The sequence below is a fragment of the Colias eurytheme genome, chromosome 15 (assembly GCF_061535395.1).
Source record: "Colias eurytheme isolate Ceu_HAF_F1 chromosome 15, ilColEury1 Martin Lab GWU primary, whole genome shotgun sequence".
In the NCBI taxonomy this organism is placed as follows: domain Eukaryota; kingdom Metazoa; phylum Arthropoda; class Insecta; order Lepidoptera; family Pieridae; genus Colias; species Colias eurytheme.
This window is the reverse complement of record NC_142994.1, coordinates 7,999,529-8,024,194: the sequence shown is the minus strand read 5'-3', so window position 1 is coordinate 8,024,194 and position 24,666 is coordinate 7,999,529. Positions and strand designations below refer to the sequence as shown.

General features: G+C 30.8%; 3 protein-coding genes across 3 annotated transcripts in view; 1 reads left to right on the top strand and 2 right to left on the bottom strand.

Annotated features, from left to right (window-relative positions):
• Positions 1 to 3,410: 3,410 nt before the first annotated feature.
• Positions 3,411 to 7,960, bottom strand: Vamp7 (Vesicle-associated membrane protein 7). Its single transcript, XM_090110150.1, has 4 exons — positions 7,486 to 7,960; positions 7,179 to 7,407; positions 4,378 to 4,445; positions 3,411 to 4,076 (listed from the first exon to the last, which is right to left on the bottom strand). The coding sequence occupies exons 1-4, from the start codon at positions 7,687 to 7,689 to the stop codon at positions 3,918 to 3,920; spliced, it is 660 nt and encodes a 219-aa protein (XP_089966276.1). The 5' UTR covers positions 7,690 to 7,960; the 3' UTR covers positions 3,411 to 3,917.
• A 683-nt stretch (positions 7,961 to 8,643) lies between these two features.
• Pyroxd1 (pyridine nucleotide-disulfide oxidoreductase domain 1) lies at positions 8,644 to 10,341 on the bottom strand. Its single transcript, XM_090110395.1, has one exon. It carries the CDS (start codon positions 10,239 to 10,241, stop codon positions 8,826 to 8,828), a length of 1,416 nt encoding a protein of 471 aa, XP_089966521.1. The 5' UTR covers positions 10,242 to 10,341; the 3' UTR covers positions 8,644 to 8,825.
• A 7,001-nt stretch (positions 10,342 to 17,342) lies between these two features.
• The window catches only part of snz (sorting nexin snazarus), a 30,173-nt gene continuing 22,849 nt past the window's right edge, over positions 17,343 to 24,666 (top strand). The window contains exons 1-5 of the mRNA XM_090110515.1: positions 17,343 to 17,766; positions 17,870 to 18,177; positions 20,000 to 20,172; positions 20,243 to 20,429; positions 20,871 to 21,117. Coding sequence (XP_089966641.1) covers positions 17,536 to 17,766; positions 17,870 to 18,177; positions 20,000 to 20,172; positions 20,243 to 20,429; positions 20,871 to 21,117 — 1,146 coding nt within the window. The 5' untranslated portion in view covers positions 17,343 to 17,535. The remainder of the gene's footprint in view (positions 17,767 to 17,869; positions 18,178 to 19,999; positions 20,173 to 20,242; positions 20,430 to 20,870; positions 21,118 to 24,666) is intronic.

The following is a 24,666-nucleotide window of genomic DNA, read 5'->3' as shown; positions in this document are numbered from 1 at the left end:
CGCGATTGCCGGGAGGTGACCGAGCACGGTAGGGAGGGGACGCACCCTCGCCAGCGGGATCAATCTGAACCCGGAAACGGATCGGCCTCTATGGGGTAGCGAATACCGTCGCAATTGCTTCCGATGAACTTGAATATAATTGTTCGAGACAATCTATGTCACATGTTAAGTGGCTGGTTCTTTCGTTTCTTTATCTTCAAAACTCTGCGCACTGAAACACAGTCGTTAACTTGCTTCAGCTGGCAGTTTCCCTTGAAGGGTGCCTGAATAAAAGTAGCCTTTGTTATTGAAAGCTAAGTTATGTACCTATACTTACTCTGCCGATTTGAATAACAAATATGTATAAGGAATTTCAGTGTAGAAGTTCATATTTCCGTAAAGACCAACAATCGTTGCGCCACCCACCTAGATAAGCTTTCGGATTTCAATCAGTTGGACCACCTACCAAATGAATACAGTATTCTCTGCACCTTAAACGATCTTATAATACTGTGCTTTCTCGTTCGCGGACAATTAATAACAAATATTTATTAGAGCGACATTTAATACATACATAGGTACCTTATAACAACGACGATAATATTCCATACATAGGTATCTAAAACATATTTTTTATCGTGAAACTGAAATGAAAACAATAATTTCGAACAAGACAATCGTCCAGTAATTTTCAAATTTTAATGCTTGGATAATAAATATCTACCTACGCAGCGTCCTTAAAAACTACATAGAACCATGATAGAACTAAACCTATGTTTTAGGTTCAGTTAAAGCTTTTTATTTTTGTGCTCTCACAGCTCACTAAATTTTAATTGAGGCAGTAACCATAGGACTCATTAGCTCTGTATTACAACTCAGTATGTATACACATACAGATACAAGTAGGTACCAGTAACCAGGACACGAACAAGTTATTTTGTTTAGTACAGATTAAGACGTGACGGATTGGAATCTGTGTGGCTCAACCTGAAGAGATTTAACGTAAACAGTAAAATGGAAATTGTGGAATCTCATAATTTTAATTAATATTAACTATTATCTAATATCTTCATAATCTAATGTTGTATTTATACGATAGGTATGTAAGATAGTGAAAATTATGTACGACTGTTCTAACTTATACCTACTCAAGAAAGATTTCAACGACAAAAACCCATATCTACGTCTTCACCATCATAAAAATAAGCCTTGAGTTACTTGCTCTTATCGAAACAATGAGGATATAATTAAAGGAAATCCGCTATTTTTATTCTTTTACTTAAAAACATGGAAGTTCATTGATATACTTATCCTGAAACATTTTCACGAAAGTTATCCCCTGAAATGTGATGCGAAAAGGGGAGTCGTGTGCTTAACGGCATTAAAATTCGAATCGATAACTGAAATCCTGGATTCGACAGGTAAGTAGGCACGAAGCAGTCGCCAAATAAGCGTATTTATTTACTCAGTAGGAACTTTTAATTATACCTTAGATATAATATATTGACTACCTACACCTACAGTGCCTACAGTCTAAAATCATGATTGTGCAGCTTTTTCAAGACCGTAAATAAAAATTTAAATTGTGGTTTTGGTAATATGATTCACAAGATTTTCTATTCAGTCTATAATATCCTCTGTGATCGATTTAAATTCATGAAAACGAAAATGCACTTAATTAATGAACAAAACAGCTGTTCTAGTTCATAAGTAAGAAAGTCCTATAAACAAATATGAAAAACCCGAACATAAGATTAGTTTTTTCTGCTTAATACTGTTTCACTAAACAATCGTCTTTTTAACACTCCTATTACTGCAGAATAAATCTAAGAAACATTTAAATAATATTATATTCTAACACTAATTAAGAAAGTCAAATAAAACAACGCTTTATAATAATCTAAAAATTTATAACATAGTTACACAATTAATAAACAAGTTTTTTACTTAAATATAAAATTGATATCACAATACTAAAGTCTTTATAATGGGATAGGATAAAGAAACATTTTCTGGTGACAAAAGTTCATACATCGTGTCTTAGATTTTGGGTCCTCTAATTAAGTTTCATTAGGAATTTAGTAGTTTTTCTCCTTATTCGTTGGTACTTTTATTTCATATAATATAAAGTTAAAACCATAAACTAAAAGATCCAAAATCATGGACACCATGTACATGTCTACCGTTAAAAACTAAAATATGTATAGAAATATGTTTTATTTTGATGGCAAGTTCGCACTTAGATAAGTTTAATTTTTATTAAATAAACGATTAATTTACAGCCAAAAAATTAATAACTCTACCTACTGTATTTATAATTTATTTTTATTCAATTTTCAGTAAGTGAATGGCCATCAAATAAGATTAGGTACATCGAAAGCTCAGTTTAGTGAGACACTATATCATATAATTATTAAGATTTTATATTAAATCCATAGGTCCAATTATAGTTTAGTTTCAATTGGAAAAATGTCAAGAAAAATAAAGATAAAAGAGCAAATTGATAAGAAAAAGGTTATTATAGATAGATTAAGAAACTGCAAGTTTTATAAGGAAAATGTTATCGAACATACAATCAAATGCATATTACATTAGATGAATAAACATTAAATGTCAGTGTTGCAATATTTTAGTTTTTAACGGTATTCCGATCATAATACTATAAAAATAAATTCAAATGCAATTTATAGATATCAATTTAGAAATACATAATAAAATTAAAATACAAAATCAATCTTAAATTTAAATTTATTGCAAATATTATTGAATTGATTAATTACATTTCTAAAACTAAATATTGTGTAAGGAATCTTTTTTTTTATATTTATCTGATATTTAATATCTTATAATATTCTCTATGAGTTTACGAGTCAAATATTAACAGTGTCATTATATTTGTATTTATTTAACTACATACAAATAAATAACAACGATATTTGTGTGTTAGATATTCTGAATAAATAAAATAATAGAAAATAGCAGTGATGTCTTAAGATGACGAATATTTCGAACATAGTTGTTTTTAACAAATAAAATAATAATAAACTGAATTCAATGTGCACTGGAGTATCATCGGGGTTTGTATATACCTAATAAATATTTATTTTAGAAACTACAAATGCATTGAAAAAAATTACGTGAAATTTGTTACAGTTTAAAATATTATCTCGTTTACATAGGTTCACTTATTCGAATTTAGATATATTTTAACCTAATAAATTAATTCAGTGTTTAATATTGCCAGTTCTCTCCTAAACATTGTTGAGCATATAATATATGTATAGATTTTCAAATCAAACATCTTTAGACATCACTATTAAAATAATTATTAACTTCTCTCTATGATACGTATAGATCTGTCAAATCAAACATGTAGACCACTCTGAAGTTACATTATATCCAAGCTGTCCTGTCCATTCTATCGCGATCGCTTTTAAATTAGTATTTGCATCTCCACCCCTCACGAACTTCAGAGCGATCGAATTGTTTGACGAGAGCTGTACAATATTTATTGCAAATTATAGGCATTAATAAATGCCACGAGTTCACCAGTTTCCTTTCCTTGTATAAATATTATTATGGTAGTGGTTTCAAACCACAAATCTATATTATTTTACGGTTTACCGAAGGCTTCATATATGGTTCTTGGTGAAAACGTGCAATAACTTAGACGTAAATAAATGGACATTTGTTTTTTATGCATATTATAACAACAAAGGGATAAGCCTTGATTTATATAATGATTGAATCTATATTTAAATTACCTACCTATTTGATAATTTCGCGTTTTTACAAGGTCCCTTTGTAGGGTTTTTGCTGAATAATAAATGAAAGGAAAGATACATTGCATATAATACGTTTAAATGTTCGACGGCAATAAAATCGATACTCTCATTTCTCTGTATATCAGGTTAATAATTTAATGAAAAATTAACTTCCTAACCAACACAAGATCTCCACGCAAGTCCACCGCAGGCCATCGCGCCGATCAAATAAAAAGCGAACGCAAAAATCAACGCCATAATTACATACATTTTAATATTTTTCCAAAACAGTGAACGTTGTAGGGTCCTCGCCGAAGTCCTATACGAGACGGACTGAAACGAAATCACATATTAAATAAATCAATGAGTTGTGAGATAAAAATAAAGATCTACGTAAGAAGTGCGAAGCCTTACTGTTTCTTATTTACGCACAAGGTTTACATTGCATAATAAAGTTAAAGATATAACTTTGTCTTCAATTTCTTTGTCAGTTTCAAACTTATTCAACAACATTCCAATATACAGATAATAAGTTGATAAAAATATAAATTACATGTAAAAATTTACATTATTTAACACGTTTTTAAACAGCAGATCAACTATATTTGAATAAATTTAAATAATGTATACTTACACTGGTCGCTAAATTGTCAGCCTTGTTTACTAGAAGTTCCAATTTCTCGCCTCGCATCGCCATATTGTCTGTAAATAGGGAATAATTAACTGATTATTTATTGACATTCTTATAAATAATTAAAATACGTTGAAAATAATTTACCTATACATATTTAAAACCATGATAAAATAAAAATAGAATAATTTTAATAGTGTGGGTGAATTAGAATTAGTTCGCTTCATCGTAAAAATGCCTTAAACAGAAAGGTCAAGGCAAAGTACATTATTATTTCATAGTAACTACATAATATTTTAAATATATGAAACTAATAGACAGGTCAATGCTTTTTCTAGAATATCTCAAAAAATTTTTTACTCTATAGGTAAGTATGTACAGTAACTTTCACCTTAGATATATAAATTGATAATGCAAGTTTACAAAATTATTTCACAAATCAACTGAATAATTTACAATAAAAAAAAAATTATAATTCAATACTTGAAGAATGACTATATAAAAATATGTTTTTCTTACAAAAATGCCCTTAATTCTTGGCAATCTTGGCATTAAGGATCCATTATACATATTAATTAGGTTGTTTTGATAAGATATTTTTATGAATAAAGTTTTGTAGGTACCATATTGCATAATATTTATCTTCCTTGGTTGAATCATCAATTTAAATTATATTTTCATTACATAATTATATAATTGGCTATATGAATGTAGAATCATCAGTAATGAGGGTAACAATCTCAAATAATCATACATAATCACAAGCATGAAGGTTGCTTCTTCTTTTCTTCTCGTTCTGCATGAAATATTTGTTCCCATACAGCAAATATATAGCTAATTAAGAAAATAAATAGTATAACCAAGAGAAGTGTGTAAACTTAACTGTACTATTAGATTAATAAAATTAAATCTTATCATTGGATGGATTTATGAATAGGCTAATATAAAAATAAGGTAATCAACCCTAATAGACCCAGAAAAATATTTTATGCCAATCAATACAATCAGAAAGTATTTGTTTATTTTAAATCTACCCTCATTAAATCAAATCTGTATTTTTATCAATTGTTCATTATTCCATATCACATAAACATACATAATTAACAAAGTATGATTAATGTTACAATCCTTTAACAGATTTCATAATGAATAGCAAACATTCATTAAATCAGAGATAACATTTGAAATAAACAAGTTTGAATGAGATCAATATATACTTGGAATAACTACTAACCCATGGCTTCCTACATAATACAAATACATTATTACTATTTAACCTACTTAAAGTTATGGATTAAGTTAAATACCTTCTTAGTGAGTTGCCTTATACAATTAACCTAATAAATTTTAGGTAATTAGTAGACATCGGATTATATGCACTAACAAAATGCCAAAATATGCATGCAAATATGCACTAAAAAAGGCCGAAATATGCACTAAAAACGACTGATATGCCTAAAATATGCACAATACAAAATCAAAAAACCTTTATTATTTTATATATTTAAATCAAAGATTGTACAAATACAGTGAAATTTTCATGAAATTTAGTATAGTTTTTGTGCCAATATACAATTAGGCATTTTTACCTAATTTTCGAGCGCAAATTTGTGACGTTTGTCACCCGCGAGCCCAGTGTTGCCACCTTAGACCTTTCCGGGCTAAATCTAGCCCTTTTTTGGAATTCAACCCATGTTTTAAGTTTTAGGGTAATCTAGCCCTATTTTGAATAGCTCAAAATTTACTTAAAATGGAGCTCATTTTGTAATTTTTCGCCATTTTACCATGCCAAAATAGGGTTTGTTTACTCGCTGATTGGCTAATAAAGGTTAGTCGACCAATCAAAACTACCGTTACTTAACGAAATATGCACTATTGGGGAAAAAGGCTAAAATATGCACTAACGCCGTAATTAGCGAGTTTTATGCATTTGCATATGCAAATATGCAAATGCATATAATCCGATGTCTAGTAATTAGTTTTTATGGTATCTATTATTTTAGATTCATTGTATAGAATTCATTGGCTTAGGTTGAGTATTATTTAATTATATGAAACCTATAAGTTATTACAGGTAATAATATATCCACATATGCACTAATGTTAGCCAAACCATATTGAGATAGTCGATAGATATACAAGTTGCATTTTTTATGACTGTATGTAAGCATTTTATGAATGGAAGTGTAGAAAAAGAGCATTTTCCAATTGAATTCTATCATAATATATGTAACTAAACTATTTTTGATTTAGAGGATTACTTAATAATATCAATGATACAAAAATCAGAATACCCTAATATAAAATTATGAACGGAATTCAAATCCAAATTCCAACGGAAGTGATTTACAAAACCTGTTACAAAAATATTTAATAAGGTTTTTGTTCTAAATGAAATATCCATTGTATGAAAGTGAAAAAGGTCTTATGTTCAAATTAAGTCTTATCTTAATCCTGATTATTCCCATGATAACATGTTTATCTTGGACATGTCTTTAAAAAATTGTTATTAAATAATTTGTTATTTGTTTATATATTATTCAACAATTATTTATTCTGAATCACATTAGATGCATCATCAATAATAAACAGACCAATGACATACTATACGTCATAGTAGTGTGACACACAAATCATAATGATAAGGAAACAAGGCCTGCATAAATAAATAAAAACAATAATATTCTCTCACGGAAAATAAGATATTAATTTAAATGATATATTGCTGATCCATATTTCTTAATTATATCACTATTGAGCAAATGTTTACAGACTATAATTAGGTATAATTATGTATAACTTACCAATATTTTTAACCATGATATTCTTCAACTCATCCAATTCTCCATGGACCCGAGATATAGTTTCTAGGTCTTTGGACTCGCTGTAATGTTTCATTTCTGTAGCCAATACTCTGGCAAATTCACTGTTCATGGCATATGGGATAGCTGTCTGGGCAGTGTCCCCAAACACAGATGTGAACCTCCTTTTGATTTCATTGAGAAAGAGAAACGCTCTCGATCTTTGAAATTTCTAGAATATCGAATTAATTACATTTTACAACATAAGTCATTTATCAAGCACTTCAGAAGATAAAAAACATTTACTCACGTCATCGGTAATGCAGAAATAAACTAATTTATTCTCAGCAATGTAGTGAAAGAGATAATTTCCATGAGAATAAGTTAATTTGTCATCATGTGGTGGAATTTTCGTTAAAATCTGTTCGGTCACTTCAGTAAAGTTTCCAGCACAAGTTGCATATTTGGCTAAAACGACTGTGCCTCTAGCAACTACGCTGAATAAAATAGGCATTTTGCTTGAATTCCCTGCGATATTTAACTAAACAATGAACACAAAGAGCCAACGACTACTGGAAACAACTCGTAATCCTAGAAATTTGTCACTGAATTAAATTACTGGAGTCTGTTATATATTTATGGATAGAAATGACACCAATTATTTAACAGTGTAACTTTCATAACAAAATTAAAGCTAAAAGTGAAATTGGAAATCACGACAACCACTAGAAACGACGACAAACAATATAATTATCAAAAGACAAAGACAACATGTTTCATTGCTCAGTCATTTAACATTTTATGTCAATGTCAGATACAGACATGAAGTTGTAGATAAAAAAAAATTCCCGACATGTTCCCGACCATAATTTTATAAAAAAAAATATATTTAATCATGATTTAAACAATTTAAATTTTAATGAGAGGCTTTTGCATTTTACACACATCAGCAAATCAATTTTGTGTTGCATTAAATATTTAAAAATATTTATATCAAATTTTATGATATTGTAAAATGGAAAAATTAAATCTCATAGTGTCTTTATTAAAAAATAAAAACATTGTTTTTTTACTTATTTTGATTTAAAATTATAAATTTTTCGCTAACATGTTAACTAAGATTTTGACTGAGATGATAAGAATCTTCGTTGAACCTTGCGCATGTAGAAATTTACTAAAACTTTATGTGTGAACTTCCCCCAGTGTTCCCCCACAACGCCAATACTCGTCAAATTTATAATGTAAATTAATATTTGTAATAATTTATTAGTTGGATAATAAGTAGGTAATAAAAAGAATTATGTAGGTATCATAATGTATTTCATAATTTAACATGATAAACAAAAAAAAATGTTGTGTGGTTTTATGAAACCACGGTAAAAGTGAAACTGTTCGAACCTCGAACGGTTCCGAACACTGCTTTGTGTAGCGCATGTCGCGTGACGGTCGGCTGCCGAGTAGGTATACCTACTCGGCAGCCGCGTTACACGCGACATGCGCTACACAGACCAAAAAGTTTGAGACAATGTAATAAAAGTTTCACTTTAAAAAACTTTAACAACTCAAACAGTTTATATAGCATTTTGAATCATAACATACCTATAAATCGTAAAATAAATAATCATATCATTTTATATCAATAATATTAAATTAATCAAAATAATCATCAATATCAATATCAGGATTAAGTATATCATCTCCAAAAGGAGTTAAATCTATTTGGTCTAAAATAAGATTTTCACACATTTCTTCAAGATCTGTTTCTCCAATCAAAATAGCACCTTGCAGCCTGCCATCCTTAAGTACAAATTTAATATATTCATGACCCCGTGTCATTCTTAAAAGAATTTCATAATTTTGATCAAGTCCTTGTCCATTGTATTTTCCCAATAACACTACTCTATATCCAAAAAGATTAGTGCAATGAGTGAACAATTCAAAACAAAAGTCTTGTAATACTTCTTCATTTGTTATTTTAGAATGCATAGCCTTAGCAGCCATAGAACCCATTTGCCGAGCTTGGGTCCAAAGCCTTAGCTGAAACCAGTGAGGAGCATGTTTCCATGATGCACAAGCAACATCCCCAGCGGCAAATACATCTTTTATAGATGTCTGTTGAAGTTCATTAACAGCTAAGCCCCCGTCTTTTCCAAATTTTGGTTCAATGTCCCATGTAAAGTTAACAGCAGGTTCCACCCCAGTGGCAGAAATAACAAAATCACATTGAACAGTCTTTCCATTACTTAATTTTACATCCAGGGGATACTCAGCATCTTCTCTTTCAACTACTGACTCAACTTCTACTTTATAGATAATTTCCAACTCTTGCTCCCCAGTTTCATTCCTTGTATTCTCTAATTTCCTATACCAATCAGGTCCAAGTGCTGCTGATTTAAGATTTTTATTCAATGATACTAATGTATCTTCCTCAGAAAATACATGTCTTCTTAATACTGTACTATCATTTGTTTCTTTGTTACTTTTGAAGGTATCTTGAAGAAATTCTGCAGCACCTGGATCTACAAATGTTGCTGAAATGTAATCATCCCTTATAACCCAAATCTTCTGAATGCCCCTAGTAGCATGTACTATTTCAGATGCAATGCCACCATTGCCTACTATAACCATTTTACGACCATTCTTCAATTTTTCTTGGAACTCTTGTACTGATTCTGTATCCCTAATACCAAGTATTCTTTTGCATTTTCTTGAATCAGATATCAATCTTGGTATACCTCCGGTACATATACATACAACATTATAATTAATCTTTATTCCAATTTCTGTAACAGCGACCTTATTGGTGGCATCCAAATGTTTCAATGAGTCATACACTATATTCAAATTAGGATGAATTTTCTGTAGAGAAGTAGCTTCGGTATCATGGACATCAAATTTAACAATAGTTTTAGCATAAAAACTCACGTTGCTGACGTTTTTAATTAATGAAGAAGCTGTTAAAATGATAAGGGATTCTTCAGGATGTAATATTGCAAGACTTTCCACACATGTTACACCAGCTATTCCTCCGCCCACAACTAAATACGTTGCTTTATATTCAGACATTAAATATAAACAAAACGAAATCCTTAATTTAATGATTCAAGTTATTTAAGTTTATGCGTAAAATAAGAAATATCTTAACTTCTTAGCAGGTAAATAAACTTTATACCAAAGAGTATAATACTATAATAATTGCTTTATACAACTGACAAGTGACAACCACCTGACAACAGCTATCGTCTGTCAGTTGTCACTGAAATCTGAAGCATGGAAAACGTACCTACGGGTGTGTTCCGATTTTAATACAAGATCCCAGGACCGCCAGACCTCAAAGAATGACTGAATGACCTCAGATATGGACGATTGGGTAGTGCACAGAACAGTAAAGTAGATAGAAGTGTGATGTGGGCGTGGCCCACGTGTCACTTGTAAGGTAAGATCACCTAACAGCGTTCCCAACCGTACGATAATTATCGTACAAACACGATAATTTGGTGCCTACGTACGATGTACGATAGCATGTTATTATCGTACGCTGATTTTACGATAATTTCTATCAGGCAAAATTCGAGAATTTATATTATTTCACCCATACAAATATGAAATTTTGACGTGTTTCATATCGAACTTTCATGGGAACAGTGAAATTTTAAACTTGGCGCGTTTATTGAACATAAAGTGGAAATGGAATCGGTTCCAGGGCTGTACCACGCGTAAAACCAAAGAGTATAATGAATATTAAGGCACGTAAAACGTTTGGGTTTCAGTGTCCCGTTGATTTGACAGCGGTAGTTAAACAAAGATTAACTATAGAGAACTTGCATACTTATCAATATTACAATTAATATGATTTATTTATTTATAATTGACTTTTTTCTAAAAAGTACGATAATTTCGAACCAAAAACGCCTAATGTACGATAATTTTACGCCCCTGGTACGATAATCAGCTCACTTCAGGTTGCTAACACTGTCACCTAACTTGCTCTCAGTTGTGCGCAGAAAAATATTCGAGTCGGTTGTCAGCTGTCAAACCTTTTTTCCGTATTTATTCATTAATTAGGACGTGTTGTTCGGTATAAGAGTGCAAAAATGATAGCAGACGAAATAATATCAGCAATGGAGGCATTTCATACCATCGGTAAGTCTTATTTTTATTTATTTTACATATAATATTTTATGTTATATCTTCGCTTGTAATTTGTCAAAATTGTATACAAATATCTAGTCAAAATGAACCTTAATCCGTAAGAAATTAGTACTATTATAGATTGAACAGCAAACAAGAATTTCTGGAATATTATTGCAATAAACAAACGAATGTCGCTTTAGTGATGCTTGTGGCGCATATCGACAGTATCGATACTTTAGAAAAGACAAACATTATAAATATTAAATTTTATTTTATTTTTCCTTAGCTTTCATTAGTCCAATTTATTTACAGATTTCCCAAAGAGGCTAATTTAAAAAAGAAATGGATAAATGCAACGTGACGAGTTAACTGAATGCCGAACAGCACTAAGCAGTCTAACAAAGGCCATCGATACAGCAAACCTACGGCAGTTCCAAGATTTAAAATAATGCATATTTTCTGTTTGTATTTTGTAAATATAGATTAATACTATTCTATTCCGTTTTTTATTTAATAATAATAATATAAAAAGACGTACTTAGTAGTAATAAACATACTCCAAAATGTGACACATTATACTATACTCGTATAATAGAAAGAAAAAAAATACACAAAATATATTTATTTGTGAATTATCGATATCTCGATATCGATAACAAGGCTGACATCCCTCAGGGCATAGCATCAGATAAATATCAAGTTAATGTCATTAATGTTGAGTGACACAAATTTAAACCTTATCTCTATGTGCTGAGGTTCAAAGTTATATCTATCGAAAACTAACGCCCTCTGTTGTGGAGTAGCTGAATGTTTTTCGAATTTGGAATTTCTGTGCAATGAGAAACAAAACAGCTAATATACCTAGAGATGTTATACTAAAATAAACCGTAACATGGTGCGTTAGGGTACATATTGAAATGCTGAATTTATAACCTAAGTCAGTTTTTACTCAAATTAAGCTGTCCAATCAAAGGCATAGTTTACTTGTAGTGTACTGTATAACTATCGGTTTAAATGTGTGGGTTTGGCGACACTGGTTTTCATACTAATTATGACATTATCGCACTTCTATTTGTTTTTATTGTTCTGTGGGGTAGTGTTAGTATGTGCTACCATCGTAAGCCTACCCGCTAGCTTTGTCAATGGGCCAATTTCCAGATATCAGGTGATAAAGGTTCATAAAAACAGTAATTACTTCACTATTTTCGCATGGCTGATTTTCACATAATATATTTTAGAGATACAGTTAAAAATAAGATATCAGTACTTTGCTTTGCAGACTCCATAAAGTATCTCATCTATCTGGAATTACTGGGAATTACCTAATACATAAATAATTTCTTAGACCATTTATTGAGGAAGGCTATAAATATTTATATCATCGTGCTTAAACGTAATGCATGTAAAATCTCGAGGCACAGCTAGTCTAAATAAAGAAAATTGTAATATTAATAATGTATCCATAGAACCCGTTAAAACCGCATATTTTATACCTCTGTATTATAGGTAAACCAGAATCTGATGGCAATTAGGGAAATCAAAATTTTGAGTGTGCAACCCTAGGGAAAATGGACTGAACGATCTTGATACTGCTTATTTTTTAGTTTGTTCTCAATATCATTAGTCACATTACATAAGTGGACAATACTGTACTTAATAATGAGATATCCACTTAATATTATGTAGGTACATACTTACATGTATATACTACTACGTACTATACATATTGCTTTTATACAGGTAATACATATTATTATTTACACAATACACATACCTATATTTGTATGTTCATTATCATTATGCCATGTGAAAATATCGATGTTATATCGATAGAAAACTAGACTGCTTATAATCTTCTTATATATAAAAATGAATCGCAAAATGTGTTGGTAAGCGCATAACTCGAGAACGGCTGAACCGATTTCGATAATTCTTTTTTTATTATATTCCTTGAAGCACGAGGATGGTTCTTATGTAGAGAAAACGTAAACATGTACCACGGGCGAAGCCGGGGCGGACCGCTAGTTTTTTATAAAATAAAATAAAAATAAAATAAAACTATGTTTATTTTCGTAAGTATTAACAGATACACACATTATAAAATTGACTTGGACAGCTTGGACTTGATGAATAGCCGTATTGGAAACTCCTGTAATAAGTTTTCATAAAATTATATTCCAATCAACAAACAATATTATAGTTACCTACATTATGTAATATTATATGTAGGCTACATATAATATTTTTTAATTGAAAGTATCAAAGCGGGTAAGTCCAATTAACCAATAAAATCTTCTAAATTGAAAATTGTGATGTGTTTGACCCAAGAAGCTTATATCATATACACTGGAGATTTCGGTATGAACATTTGACGTGTAACAAGAAAATTGTTGTGTTCTATCACTTTCACACCTAACTTGGTATTGCCACTGTTAATACGAAGTTTTCCCAAGGCTACTATGTATGCTGTAATATTCTGTGCAAAAGGTTAGTTTTTGTACATGAGTTTGTTGATAAATTGCCAACAACGTCATTCAGAAGCATTGTTGGATAAGACAATTATTATTTATGCTAAATAAAATAAGTATCTGAACCAATTATTAAAAAGCGATACTCCCTGATTATGGGTAGTTACCATAATAAAATTGTAGCAACTCTCACTTTGACAATATGGCATAAGTGTCAAAAAAATTGCGTCGCTTCGAATATTAATATTGTTGCGTATTTAATAAATATTTTCCGAATATTAATAATGTATTGCATTGTGAAAAATTGCAGAAGTTTTTGGACACCAAATTCTGGCCTATAATTTCACAGGCAAGTGTATATTTACGTTATTTACAATATTCCTCAATACTCATGCATTTACCTGTTTAGAATCATTTTAATGGCAAAAATCGTCAAATTTATCATCATTTTACTAAGCAATCATGTTAAATAAGTTCTTTTCCTAATACTTTCATCATTTTTCAACAAGTTTTCAACAAACAAATTTAACAAGTAAGGTAACCATGATTATGGGTTTTTACGGATAGCGACGATAATATATTGCTAAACAATATTATGATGAACATTTAGAACACCATTTTAAAAATTTTTATACTAGTAATGAAACAACACACGACATCGGTATTGCACTCACATATTGTGGTTTGTTCTTTTTTTCATTGAAATTTATACTTTTTAACCTAATATTTTTTTGTTTTACGTATTTCAGCTTTCCAAAAATGAAATAAAAAGAAATAAATGGCTGTCCATAGTCCCTATCAAGGGTAAAATTTATCAACATGCCAGAATATGCAGTTTGCATTTTAAGCCTGAGGATTACGGTCCAGAAAAAAAATACCTTTTGAAAAGTGCTATACCTTTTTATTTACCACATTCTTGTTACTGCGTCTCCACTGTTAAAGTAATTTTAATTATATTATAATTAACCACCATGAAACCATTAGTAACCGTAAGTACAGCTCCTGAAAGACATACGAATTTCTGAGAACTGTAATATCGTTACCACACATCAACACTAGCGATGCAACTCTCCCTTTGGAATATTGAAAAGTTTTAGACTGAAGCTTGAGTAACCAAAACGATGTTTTAATGTATGTAGCACTCATTTTAATTAAAAAATCGTAGTATGAGATCAAAAGTTATCAAGCGTTATTTAAAACTATCATTCTCTACCAATTAAAATGGTATGTACCTATAAAGATGATAATTATTCATGTAAGTTGACCAGTAATACTATAATATAAATACTGTTAAAAATATATGTCGTTATTATTTATAGACCATGATTTTTAGTTTTTTTTATTTCGAAAAATCCTGAATATACAAACCAGTGTGGTCACCCACAGAAAGAGACAAAAAACAACACTGACGTCATTCAAGGTTATATTTTCTTGTGACAAGGTAATGGTCATAGTGCAATCTCCAGTGTATTAGATATAAGCTTCTTGGTTTGACCCCTCTTCATCAAATATTTTTCTATACACATTATAAACAACACCTCTTGCTTGTGATCACAGCGGCTTTTTCGACATTTTCGAAGATTTTTTAGGCAAAATCCTGGCTGTTTTCCAATTACAGAGCATAATGCGACTCAGTGCCGCACAATGCCGAATTATGCTGATGCTTAATTGGAACATGAAACGCACCAGCAGGTTGCGCTAAGTTCAGTGTTGAAAAAAAAAATATTCATAGAGTTAGCAATAACCTCATTAATGTGTAAATGAAGTGATATATAGTACGACATAAAAGAGATGAAATTAATTATTTTGGAACTAATTCGTTTTTCATTACCTGGCAACCCTGAATTGGCAATGTAGCTGTCAAGTTGAATAAAAATTTGTTGTTTTTTTCGTGAAGTGGAGAATTATTGAGATAAAATTGTTATTTAGAACAAGAAATTTAAATAAAAAAGGAGACATCATGAAAAAGGTTAAACGTAGCGGTGTCCGTGATGTGGTGTATAAAGTTTTTATTCGGTGTTTGTCCGAATTTCAAGCTGGAAATTTATTGACTGATTTGGAAAACGTTTACAAACGTACAGCAGAATATACCGGTGAGATTCCATTTATTTTTGCTCAGTACTACGTAAAATAGAATATTCCATTAGTAACGAGTGTTTAATGTATGTATGTATGGCGATTATTACGTTTTCGCAAATTAATTTGAGGTTATTTGTATGTAAACAAAAACTAGTTTTTATAGTGCGACCAGCACAATTTGAGTCAAGAAGTTATATCCAATCCAACCAGCCTCAAATAAAGTACCTAGTTTAGATTTTACTACATAGTATAGTGATAACTGTTTTCATACAGCTATCTATCTATTAATCAATCAAACCATAAGAAAAAAAATCATATTTACTGTATCATATTTACAGATACTGAAGATGCCCCGTACCCTCTTGCCAGTACTTCGAAACAGAGTGATGATCAGTCCTTTGAAGGAGTAGAATATTTAGATTTTGATGAATTATATTAATGTACAAAATTTATCTACAAAAAAAATAAAAATATGTGGTTTTCAAATCGCCTTGTTTTTTTCTACCCGACGGACCCAGAAAGAGGGTAATGTGTTTGAGCTGCATGTATGCTTGTTTGTTTGTATGTTTGATTCTATGTGCGCCTCTGCAGTCTAAACACTTGACCGATTTTTATAAAATAACTAATTCCAAATACATTTAAGTAAAATTTGACCTAGGTAGGTCAATTAAAATACTAATGTATTTTTGTCTTAAATTACACTATTGCTACACTGAAACAATTATAACGGTTTAAATCGCGGTATTTATTTTAGATTATATTATATACATTTTTGGATTTTTATTCTATAGTATCAAGATCGCTTGCGTCGCAGTATCAGTGTTGCTATATGAGCGACGGTGGCGCCCTCATTTATTTTCATCTCTTTTGTGTCGCACTGTACATAATAATTGGTTGAAAAATATTTACAGTTATTATAAGTAATTTGGATTTTGATTATTTCATTAACATTTTTTTCAATGTTTGTACCTTCATCCATACTTATATTTATTTTTTTAACACAATTTGAATTAACTTTGATTATTTCGAAAAAACTACAATGAAACGAAAGCTTTAATTTTTTTTCCAACAATTAATAATTACTAACGATAAATCGATTGCACGCATCAATTCACGCGCATTACTTTTTCTAGTGCTCGATTGTGCGAAGCGTTGCTGTAGTTGGAACATTCAACGTTAAGCATTATGCCGCATAATGCGCTCTAGTGCTGTAATTGGAAAACGGGGCCTAAAAATTATTTATCAACTGCAAAAAAGACAAATAATTTGACAACCAATTTGATAGTTGTCAAATAAGTTGCCACATGAAAATCTTTTATTTCTTAAATATAATTAATATGCCATCAGTCTGGTAGACCCAAAGAGTACTATAATAATGGTAGACCTTTATACTACTGAAATGTCACTGTGAGTGTGACGTTTGAAGTATGTAAATTGAATTTCAACTGAAGTCTGAACTCTGAAATATCAAAAATCTGTGTCAAAAATCGTATTGGGTTTGGGAAATGGGTATCGAGTATTTGTTGTGTGTTTTTATCTAAATAAAAATTGAATCTAGTCTAAAGAAAATTGTAATATTAATAATGTAATACCGTTACGTGCTTGTGATTTAATTCCTTTGATTGCATTTCTTATAATAATTCGGATATCATATACCTATGATCTGATAACAAAACACCATGTCTATGCGAAGATTTTATTTTATATCATGTTTGTGTGTATCAATTTTTTGGTATTTTCCTTTAACTTGGAACTTAACTTTTATTGGATTATTTAGCTTATCAGTTATCGTGGCAATCTTCGCATTTACTCTTTGGGGCCATGTATCATTGTCATCTCCACATCAAACATCGCTATTTATAATAGACAGTATTGAAAAGGAAGCTCGAATGTTGGAATCCGCGATAAAGGTTTGTATAATATAAATGAAGTAGGTAGGAAAATATGTTCATTGACTTAAATTTAAAACATATTTTTTTTTGTCAAGACTTATCCTGAAAATTTAATTTAAAGGAGGAGCAAACCAATTGGTCTTATTCAACTAAAAAACCTCATTTGCCTGTGGTTTTTGGAAGAACAGTTGATAGTCAGTTGCAGCAGTTAATAGACTACTTTCTTAGAGATTTTGTGACAAGATGGATAAAAGAACTCACTCATAAACCAGAACCTGTTATAGAAAAATTTAAAGAACACATATGGGGTGCTGTTCAAAATTTATATGAGAGATTGTTGAGAGTAGACGCTGAAAAGCTTTTGGCTAATGATATGGTGACTAAAATTACACAACACTTTGAGAGGATAAGAATTGCAAAAAGTTGTGCGTGAGTACATTGTTGGTATTAAAATCATACATCTTTAAATAAACATACAATGGCATTATTTACTCCATTGTGTTTAGTTAACTGGCTTCCAAATATTGCTTACTTTAATATCTATTTTCTTTAATTTTGAGTTTTACATGATAAATACAAGCAATTTCTATGACCCTGAATTTGGCAGACAGCAGACAAAATGTAATTTCAGATTGGGATATCTCTAAGCGAAATTAAGTTTTACATGTTTACCAAATTGGAAATTGTTTGTCGTTGATTTACCTACAGGTGATAATAAAGAAAATTTTATTTTATTCTTTAAATTTTTTTTTAAATAAAAAATAAAATTTTGGGAAGCTCTCACCGTGTTCCCAAATGTTTTATAAATCTGAAACTTTCAAATTTAGTTTAATAATGGATTCTGAAAAGGTGATATCGGTTAGTTTTTTCATTTCGGCTTGGAATATTCTGGGACGTGTATCTACCAGAAAAATTAATTTTTAGTGGAAAAAAGAAAACTCATATTTTCGTCTTTAAAAAATCTAAAGGTGATATTTTTTTAATTTTAAATTTGTCAGTCGGATCATAAGATATCCTAATTTTTAAATTTTGATGCTGGATATCAAAGTGAAAATTAATCAAAATAAAAATCTAAAAAATGTCATGTCTTCATTTTTAGTAAATCTACAGATGATGTATCTCGGATTTTTTATATTCTTGTTTATTTGTTGTATATCCTCATCTTTCGATTTTTTATCCGAAATGGAATATCAGGCATGGATTATTCTTTTTTTTATTAAATAAAGAAAAACATATTATCAAGGCAATTCAACTGTTAATATTCAGCCCATAATAAGAGAAAATTATGGAATAAAACATTTTCAGTCTTTATATCATAGCCCGGTCAAATGCAATAACAATAATTCCTACAGAGCTAAATTGTGGTAGGGGTGTACCAAAACAAATAAAGTTTTAAAAGTACAAGTTTTAAGATCCCATGTGTGCAACAAAAGTTATTCGGGATCAAAGGAAAAATGGACAGGACGGTAAATTTATAAAAAAATACCTAGGTCTAATTTGACCGGGCTATGATATAAACACTGAAAATATTTTATTCCATAATTTTCTCTTATTATGGGCTGAATATTAACAGTTGAATTGCCTTGATAATATGTTTTTCTTTATTTAATAAAAAAAAAGAATAATCCATGCCTGATATTCCATTTCGGATAAAAAATCGAAAGATGAGGATATACAACAAATAAACAAGAATATAAAAAATCCGAGATACATCATCTGTAGATTTACTAAAAATGAAGACATGACATTTTTTAGATTTTTATTTTGATTAATTTTCACTTTGATATCCAGCATCAAAATTTAAAAATTAGGATATCTTATGATCCGACTGACAAATTTAAAATTAAAAAAATATCACCTTTAGATTTTTTAAAGACGAAAATATGAGTTTTCTTTTTTCCACTAAAAATTAATTTTTCTGGTAGATACACGTCCCAGAATATTCCAAGCCGAAATGAAAAAACTAACCGATATCACCTTTTCAGAATCCAATAATAAACTAAATTTGAAAGTTTCAGATTTATAAAACATTTGGGAACACGGTGAGAGCTTCCCAAAATTTTATTTTTTATTAAAAAAAAAATTTAAAGAATAAAATAAAATTTTCTTTATTATCACCTGTAGGTAAATCAACGACAAACAATTTCCAATTCGGTAAACATGTAAAACTTAATTTCGCTTATAGATATCCCAATCTGAAATTACATTTTGTCTGCTGTCTGCCAAATTCAGGGTCATCAATTTCTTTCAGATTGGAACTCAATCAGCCACCTGTTTTTGCCTTATTACCTCATTTGATGTCTATTGATACAGAACTACACTATCTAAGACAAATAAGTGAAATGTTTGTTATGTTTTTGATGCCCAGATGCTATTCTTTGACACCAGCTTCTCATTTACTAAGAGAAGTACTGGCATGTAAAAGTATGTATTACATACAAAATAAATTTATTTATTAGTTTTACAATTCTTTATATAATTTTATTTTTTCCAGTTCTCCAACCAGCAATAGATCTTATAACAGAACCTGATTATATAAATCAAAAAATTATACAGTATTTAGAAGCACAAAAGGAAGTTGATGCTATGCATGTGCGAACCCATGAATATGCTAAAACATTTGAAGATTACATTCGGCTTATTAATAACTGCAATAATATTGATACGCTAAAACGCTTGAGGTATGTACATTGAACAAGAATTTTTAGTTTCATAAGCGTTGCTCACTGATGTGTAAAATATGTAACAGTGAATAATATTATATTCTTGTACTCATTTTAAGTTACTACTGGTATTTCTTCATATCTTTCTTTACATGTTACAATTATTATCTTATCTTAATACTATTATAAAGGCGAAAGTTTGTAAGTATGGATGTTTGTTACTCTTTCACGTAAAAACTACTGAACCGATTACAATGAAATTTAGCACACATATAGAGGGTAACTTGGATTAACACATAGGATAGGTTTTATCCCGGAAATCCCACGGGAACGGGAATTATGCGGGTTTTCCTTTGAAAACGCGGGCGAAGCCGCGGGCGGAAATCTAGTATGATAAACTATGAATAGATATGTCAGTTTTTGGCATAAAAAAAAATAATCTAACTTAAAAAAAAACAGGTATGACATAGTAACACAGATAATGCAAGCAACAACTCTACAAAACATCAAACGCGCGAAAGGCGTGGATATAGAAGTTATAGAGAAGAGCGGTAACCAACACAATGTGAGTCGGCAACAAGTGGCAGATGCTAGGAAGCTAAAGAGATACATTGATCAGCTGACGATTGCTAAAGCAGAGTGTGAAGCTGCTTTGCAGAGCCTGGGGTGGGATGGTGCTTTTCCTACTGTGGAATCTGACAGCAAGGTATGTTTTTAAATTAATTATGTTGTATTTCTTTTATTTATAAGTATAACAAGCTGAAACCGGCGCGCGTTACTTGATTGCTACCCAGGATAAAAGTTGCACTCTTTAATTACAAAATTTCACATTTACAGTATTATTAGGATTGATTAAACAAATTTAATTATTATCACATTAAACTAATAAAATCATATAATACAGAGTTTCTTAGATTTGGCATACATTTTGCAATCATCCAAATATTAGTAATGCAACTAAATAATTGTATTTTTTATTCTAATTTTTGTTTTACCATAGACTAATTACTCAAGAAGACTTACAATCGCCATAGTAAAAAACGTAACTCGTTTCTCAGTTCCCAATTTTGTCGATAGATGTCACTCACAGTAGCATTTGGCATTTTTATAAGCTTTTTTATACGTTTAAGAACTAGATGTCGCCTTAGAGCATTAAGTCGGTTTAATGAAGCTAAGAGATGTCGCTACAAAAAAAATCAATGTGCCAAATAGTATCTTGACGTAAAATATAATACGCAAAAAACGTAAACTTTAACGTAAAATATAATACGTAAAATATAATACGCAAAAAAATATTTTTATTTAAATGTTATTTTTTGCTCTGAATCGCGCAAGCGAAATGTTTTCGCTACAGAGCATATATACAACCTTCCGCCATCAATAATCGGGGCCTTTACGGCCGGCCGGTCGAGTAGACTAGTCTCTCCCTTTTTCGATTGAGGAAATCCACCTCCCTACCTCCACATCATTTTGTTTTAGTTTTAAAGATTTAATAAGCGTAAAATAATACTTTCTTCATTTTTGTATTTTGAGTAAACGTAACACTAATAACGGTTAGTTTGACCAGAGGCGACTCGTGACAAAATTGTATGGATGTTTAATTAAGTATTGAACTAAAGTCTAAAACAAAGAAAATACAGTAGCGTAGTAAATTCATTACAAAAAAAAAGCACCACAATAAGGGTGCTATTACAGATTTTTAACAAAAAACGCTATTTTACGGTACAATTTTAACTCAAAGCATGAGAAAAAAGTAATATCTTAAATTTTCTTCTATAATATAAAAATGAATCGCAAAATGTGTTGGTAAGCGCATAACTCGAGAACGGCTGAACCGATTTCGATAATTCTTTTTTTATTATATTCCTTGAAGTACGAGGATGGTTCTGATGTAGAGAAAACGTAAACATGTACCACGGGCGAAGCCGGGGCGGACCGCTAGTCTTATATATAAAAATGAATCGCAAAATGTGTTAGTAAGCGCACAACTCGAGAACGGCTAAACCGATTTCGATAATTCTTTTTTTATTATATTCCTTGAAGTACGAGGATGGTTTTTATATAGAGAAAAAGTAAATATGTACCACGGGCGAAGCCGGGGCGGACCGCTAGTCTTATATATAAAAATGAATAGCAAAATGTATTGGTAAGCGCATAACTCGAGAACGGCTGAACCGATTTCGATAATTCTTTTTTTATTATATTCCTTGAAGTACGAGGATGGTTTTTATGTAGAGAAAACGTAAATATGTACCACGGGCGAAGCCGGGGCGGACCGCTAGTTAAAGATAATAATAATATATTCAGTTCTACGATCATCTTATAAAAATTGTACGACGTCATACAAAATTGTCGCTGAAATACGATTTTCCCAGCACAATGATCGCATAAAATGCAAAAAAATGGGGTCTAAAACGGTACAATTTTAAGAAAATTAAAAGCCTAATCTATCTTCCTATAAATGATTGAGGGATATATAGTCCTTTATAGATTCTGATATTTTTTTTGTATCTAAATCAAAATTTTATTTCAATTATTAGCTAAATTAAAAATACTTGTCGATTTCTTCATACATTTTGCTCTCGCGAGTCGCGGCCCGCGGGTCGTCAGACCGCGCTCAGAAGCGCGTTTAATAGTATATTGCCGGTATCATAATATTATGTATGATAATAATTCTTAAAAAAGTATTTTATACATTTCTTAAAAAGCTTCGATATTGTATACAATTCATATTCAAATTGTTGTAAAATAGTCACACTTTTTTAAGTTGGTTGAATACACTAAAATACTTATAAGGATCGTACCTACTAATAAAAGTAACAAAATGAATTTTTAAAGTTATCTTCTGGAATCAATTTCAATAAAAATATAAAAAAATAATACTATCAAGTATGAAGATGATCTATAAAATGGATTGCGCTATGTTTACGTGATCTTTTGTTTCGCGAAGGACTGAAAATTTCTCTTAACCTCTTATTGGATTCCGTATTTAGGCATTTGATATTCGTATTGGAGTTTAGGTATACGATAAATTTAATTTAAAATTAAAGATATATTAATTGTTAAATGAATGAGCACAACTTTATTATAATTATTTATGGGAGTTCACTGCACCAGCGCTCCTTAGGATGGACCGCCTATTTTTGTCACTTCGTTCATCGCTGTTCGAGAGTGACTTCGTGACCACCATGGACTTAGATCATTAAGTAATCGATAACACTCGCAGGTGTTTCCCCTTTTGTCGAGGTATAAGATTATTCGAATCGAAAAATCTTATGCTTTCATAAAAACTACTTGCGTAATCGATTACAAACACTCTGCGTTTTCCTAGGCTAAAACTGAAAACATCGAAAGGACGTCTGCGAGTGCTCCGCTAAAAATGCCGTTTTGCACTGTCAACTGTCAAGCCTTGCAGAAGCAATTCAAACATGTCGAATATTAAAAAAGATGGAATAACCTTTCATTTGTGTATATTTTTTTAACGTACATTTCTAATTAAATGCAATTTCTAATAATCGTCGATGTATCTATCGTTTAGCGATATGATCAAGACAAATAATCGAGTCGTTTACTCGATCATTGATGCGTCATCATGGAAAGAAAATATACAAATTTAATCTTTATGAACTAAGAGATAAAGTTGAATTTAAAACGCGATAATGAACCGCATTCCTTACGAGTCTATCTTTTAGCCCATTGACCACCGAGCGGCCCGATCGGACCACGGCCCACGACACAATAGATTTTCTATTGTGTCTGTGATTCCGGGGGCTGAGGCATTAAAGAAATACAAATTTAATCTTTATGATCTAAGTTATAAAGTTGAATTTAGAACGCGATATTGAACCGCACTCCCCACGAGACAACTTGGAATGAAATACAAATTTAATCTTTATGAACTTAGGGATAGAGTTGAATTTAAAAACTCGTCGCTTAAAAGGTCATAAATTTTTACGACTTTCGTGACACAAATTATTTTTGTGAATGTGTGATTGTGTTTCAATAGTGTGAGTTACCTTCCCCGCACCAAAATCAGCAGAAAGTTTAGTTAGAACATTTGCCAGCGTACTCCATCCATTACTTAATGATCAGACCATGGACCACGTTGCTATGAACTGTTTTTGTCAAAGAATTACTCGAACAATTAGAGCATAAATTTCAACGTAAGATGTATAGGTGCCCGTAGCTGTATTGATGAGTCTCGTACTTAAAAACCGATAGATGCTGGTTCAAATCATTGCCGTACATCTTTTTT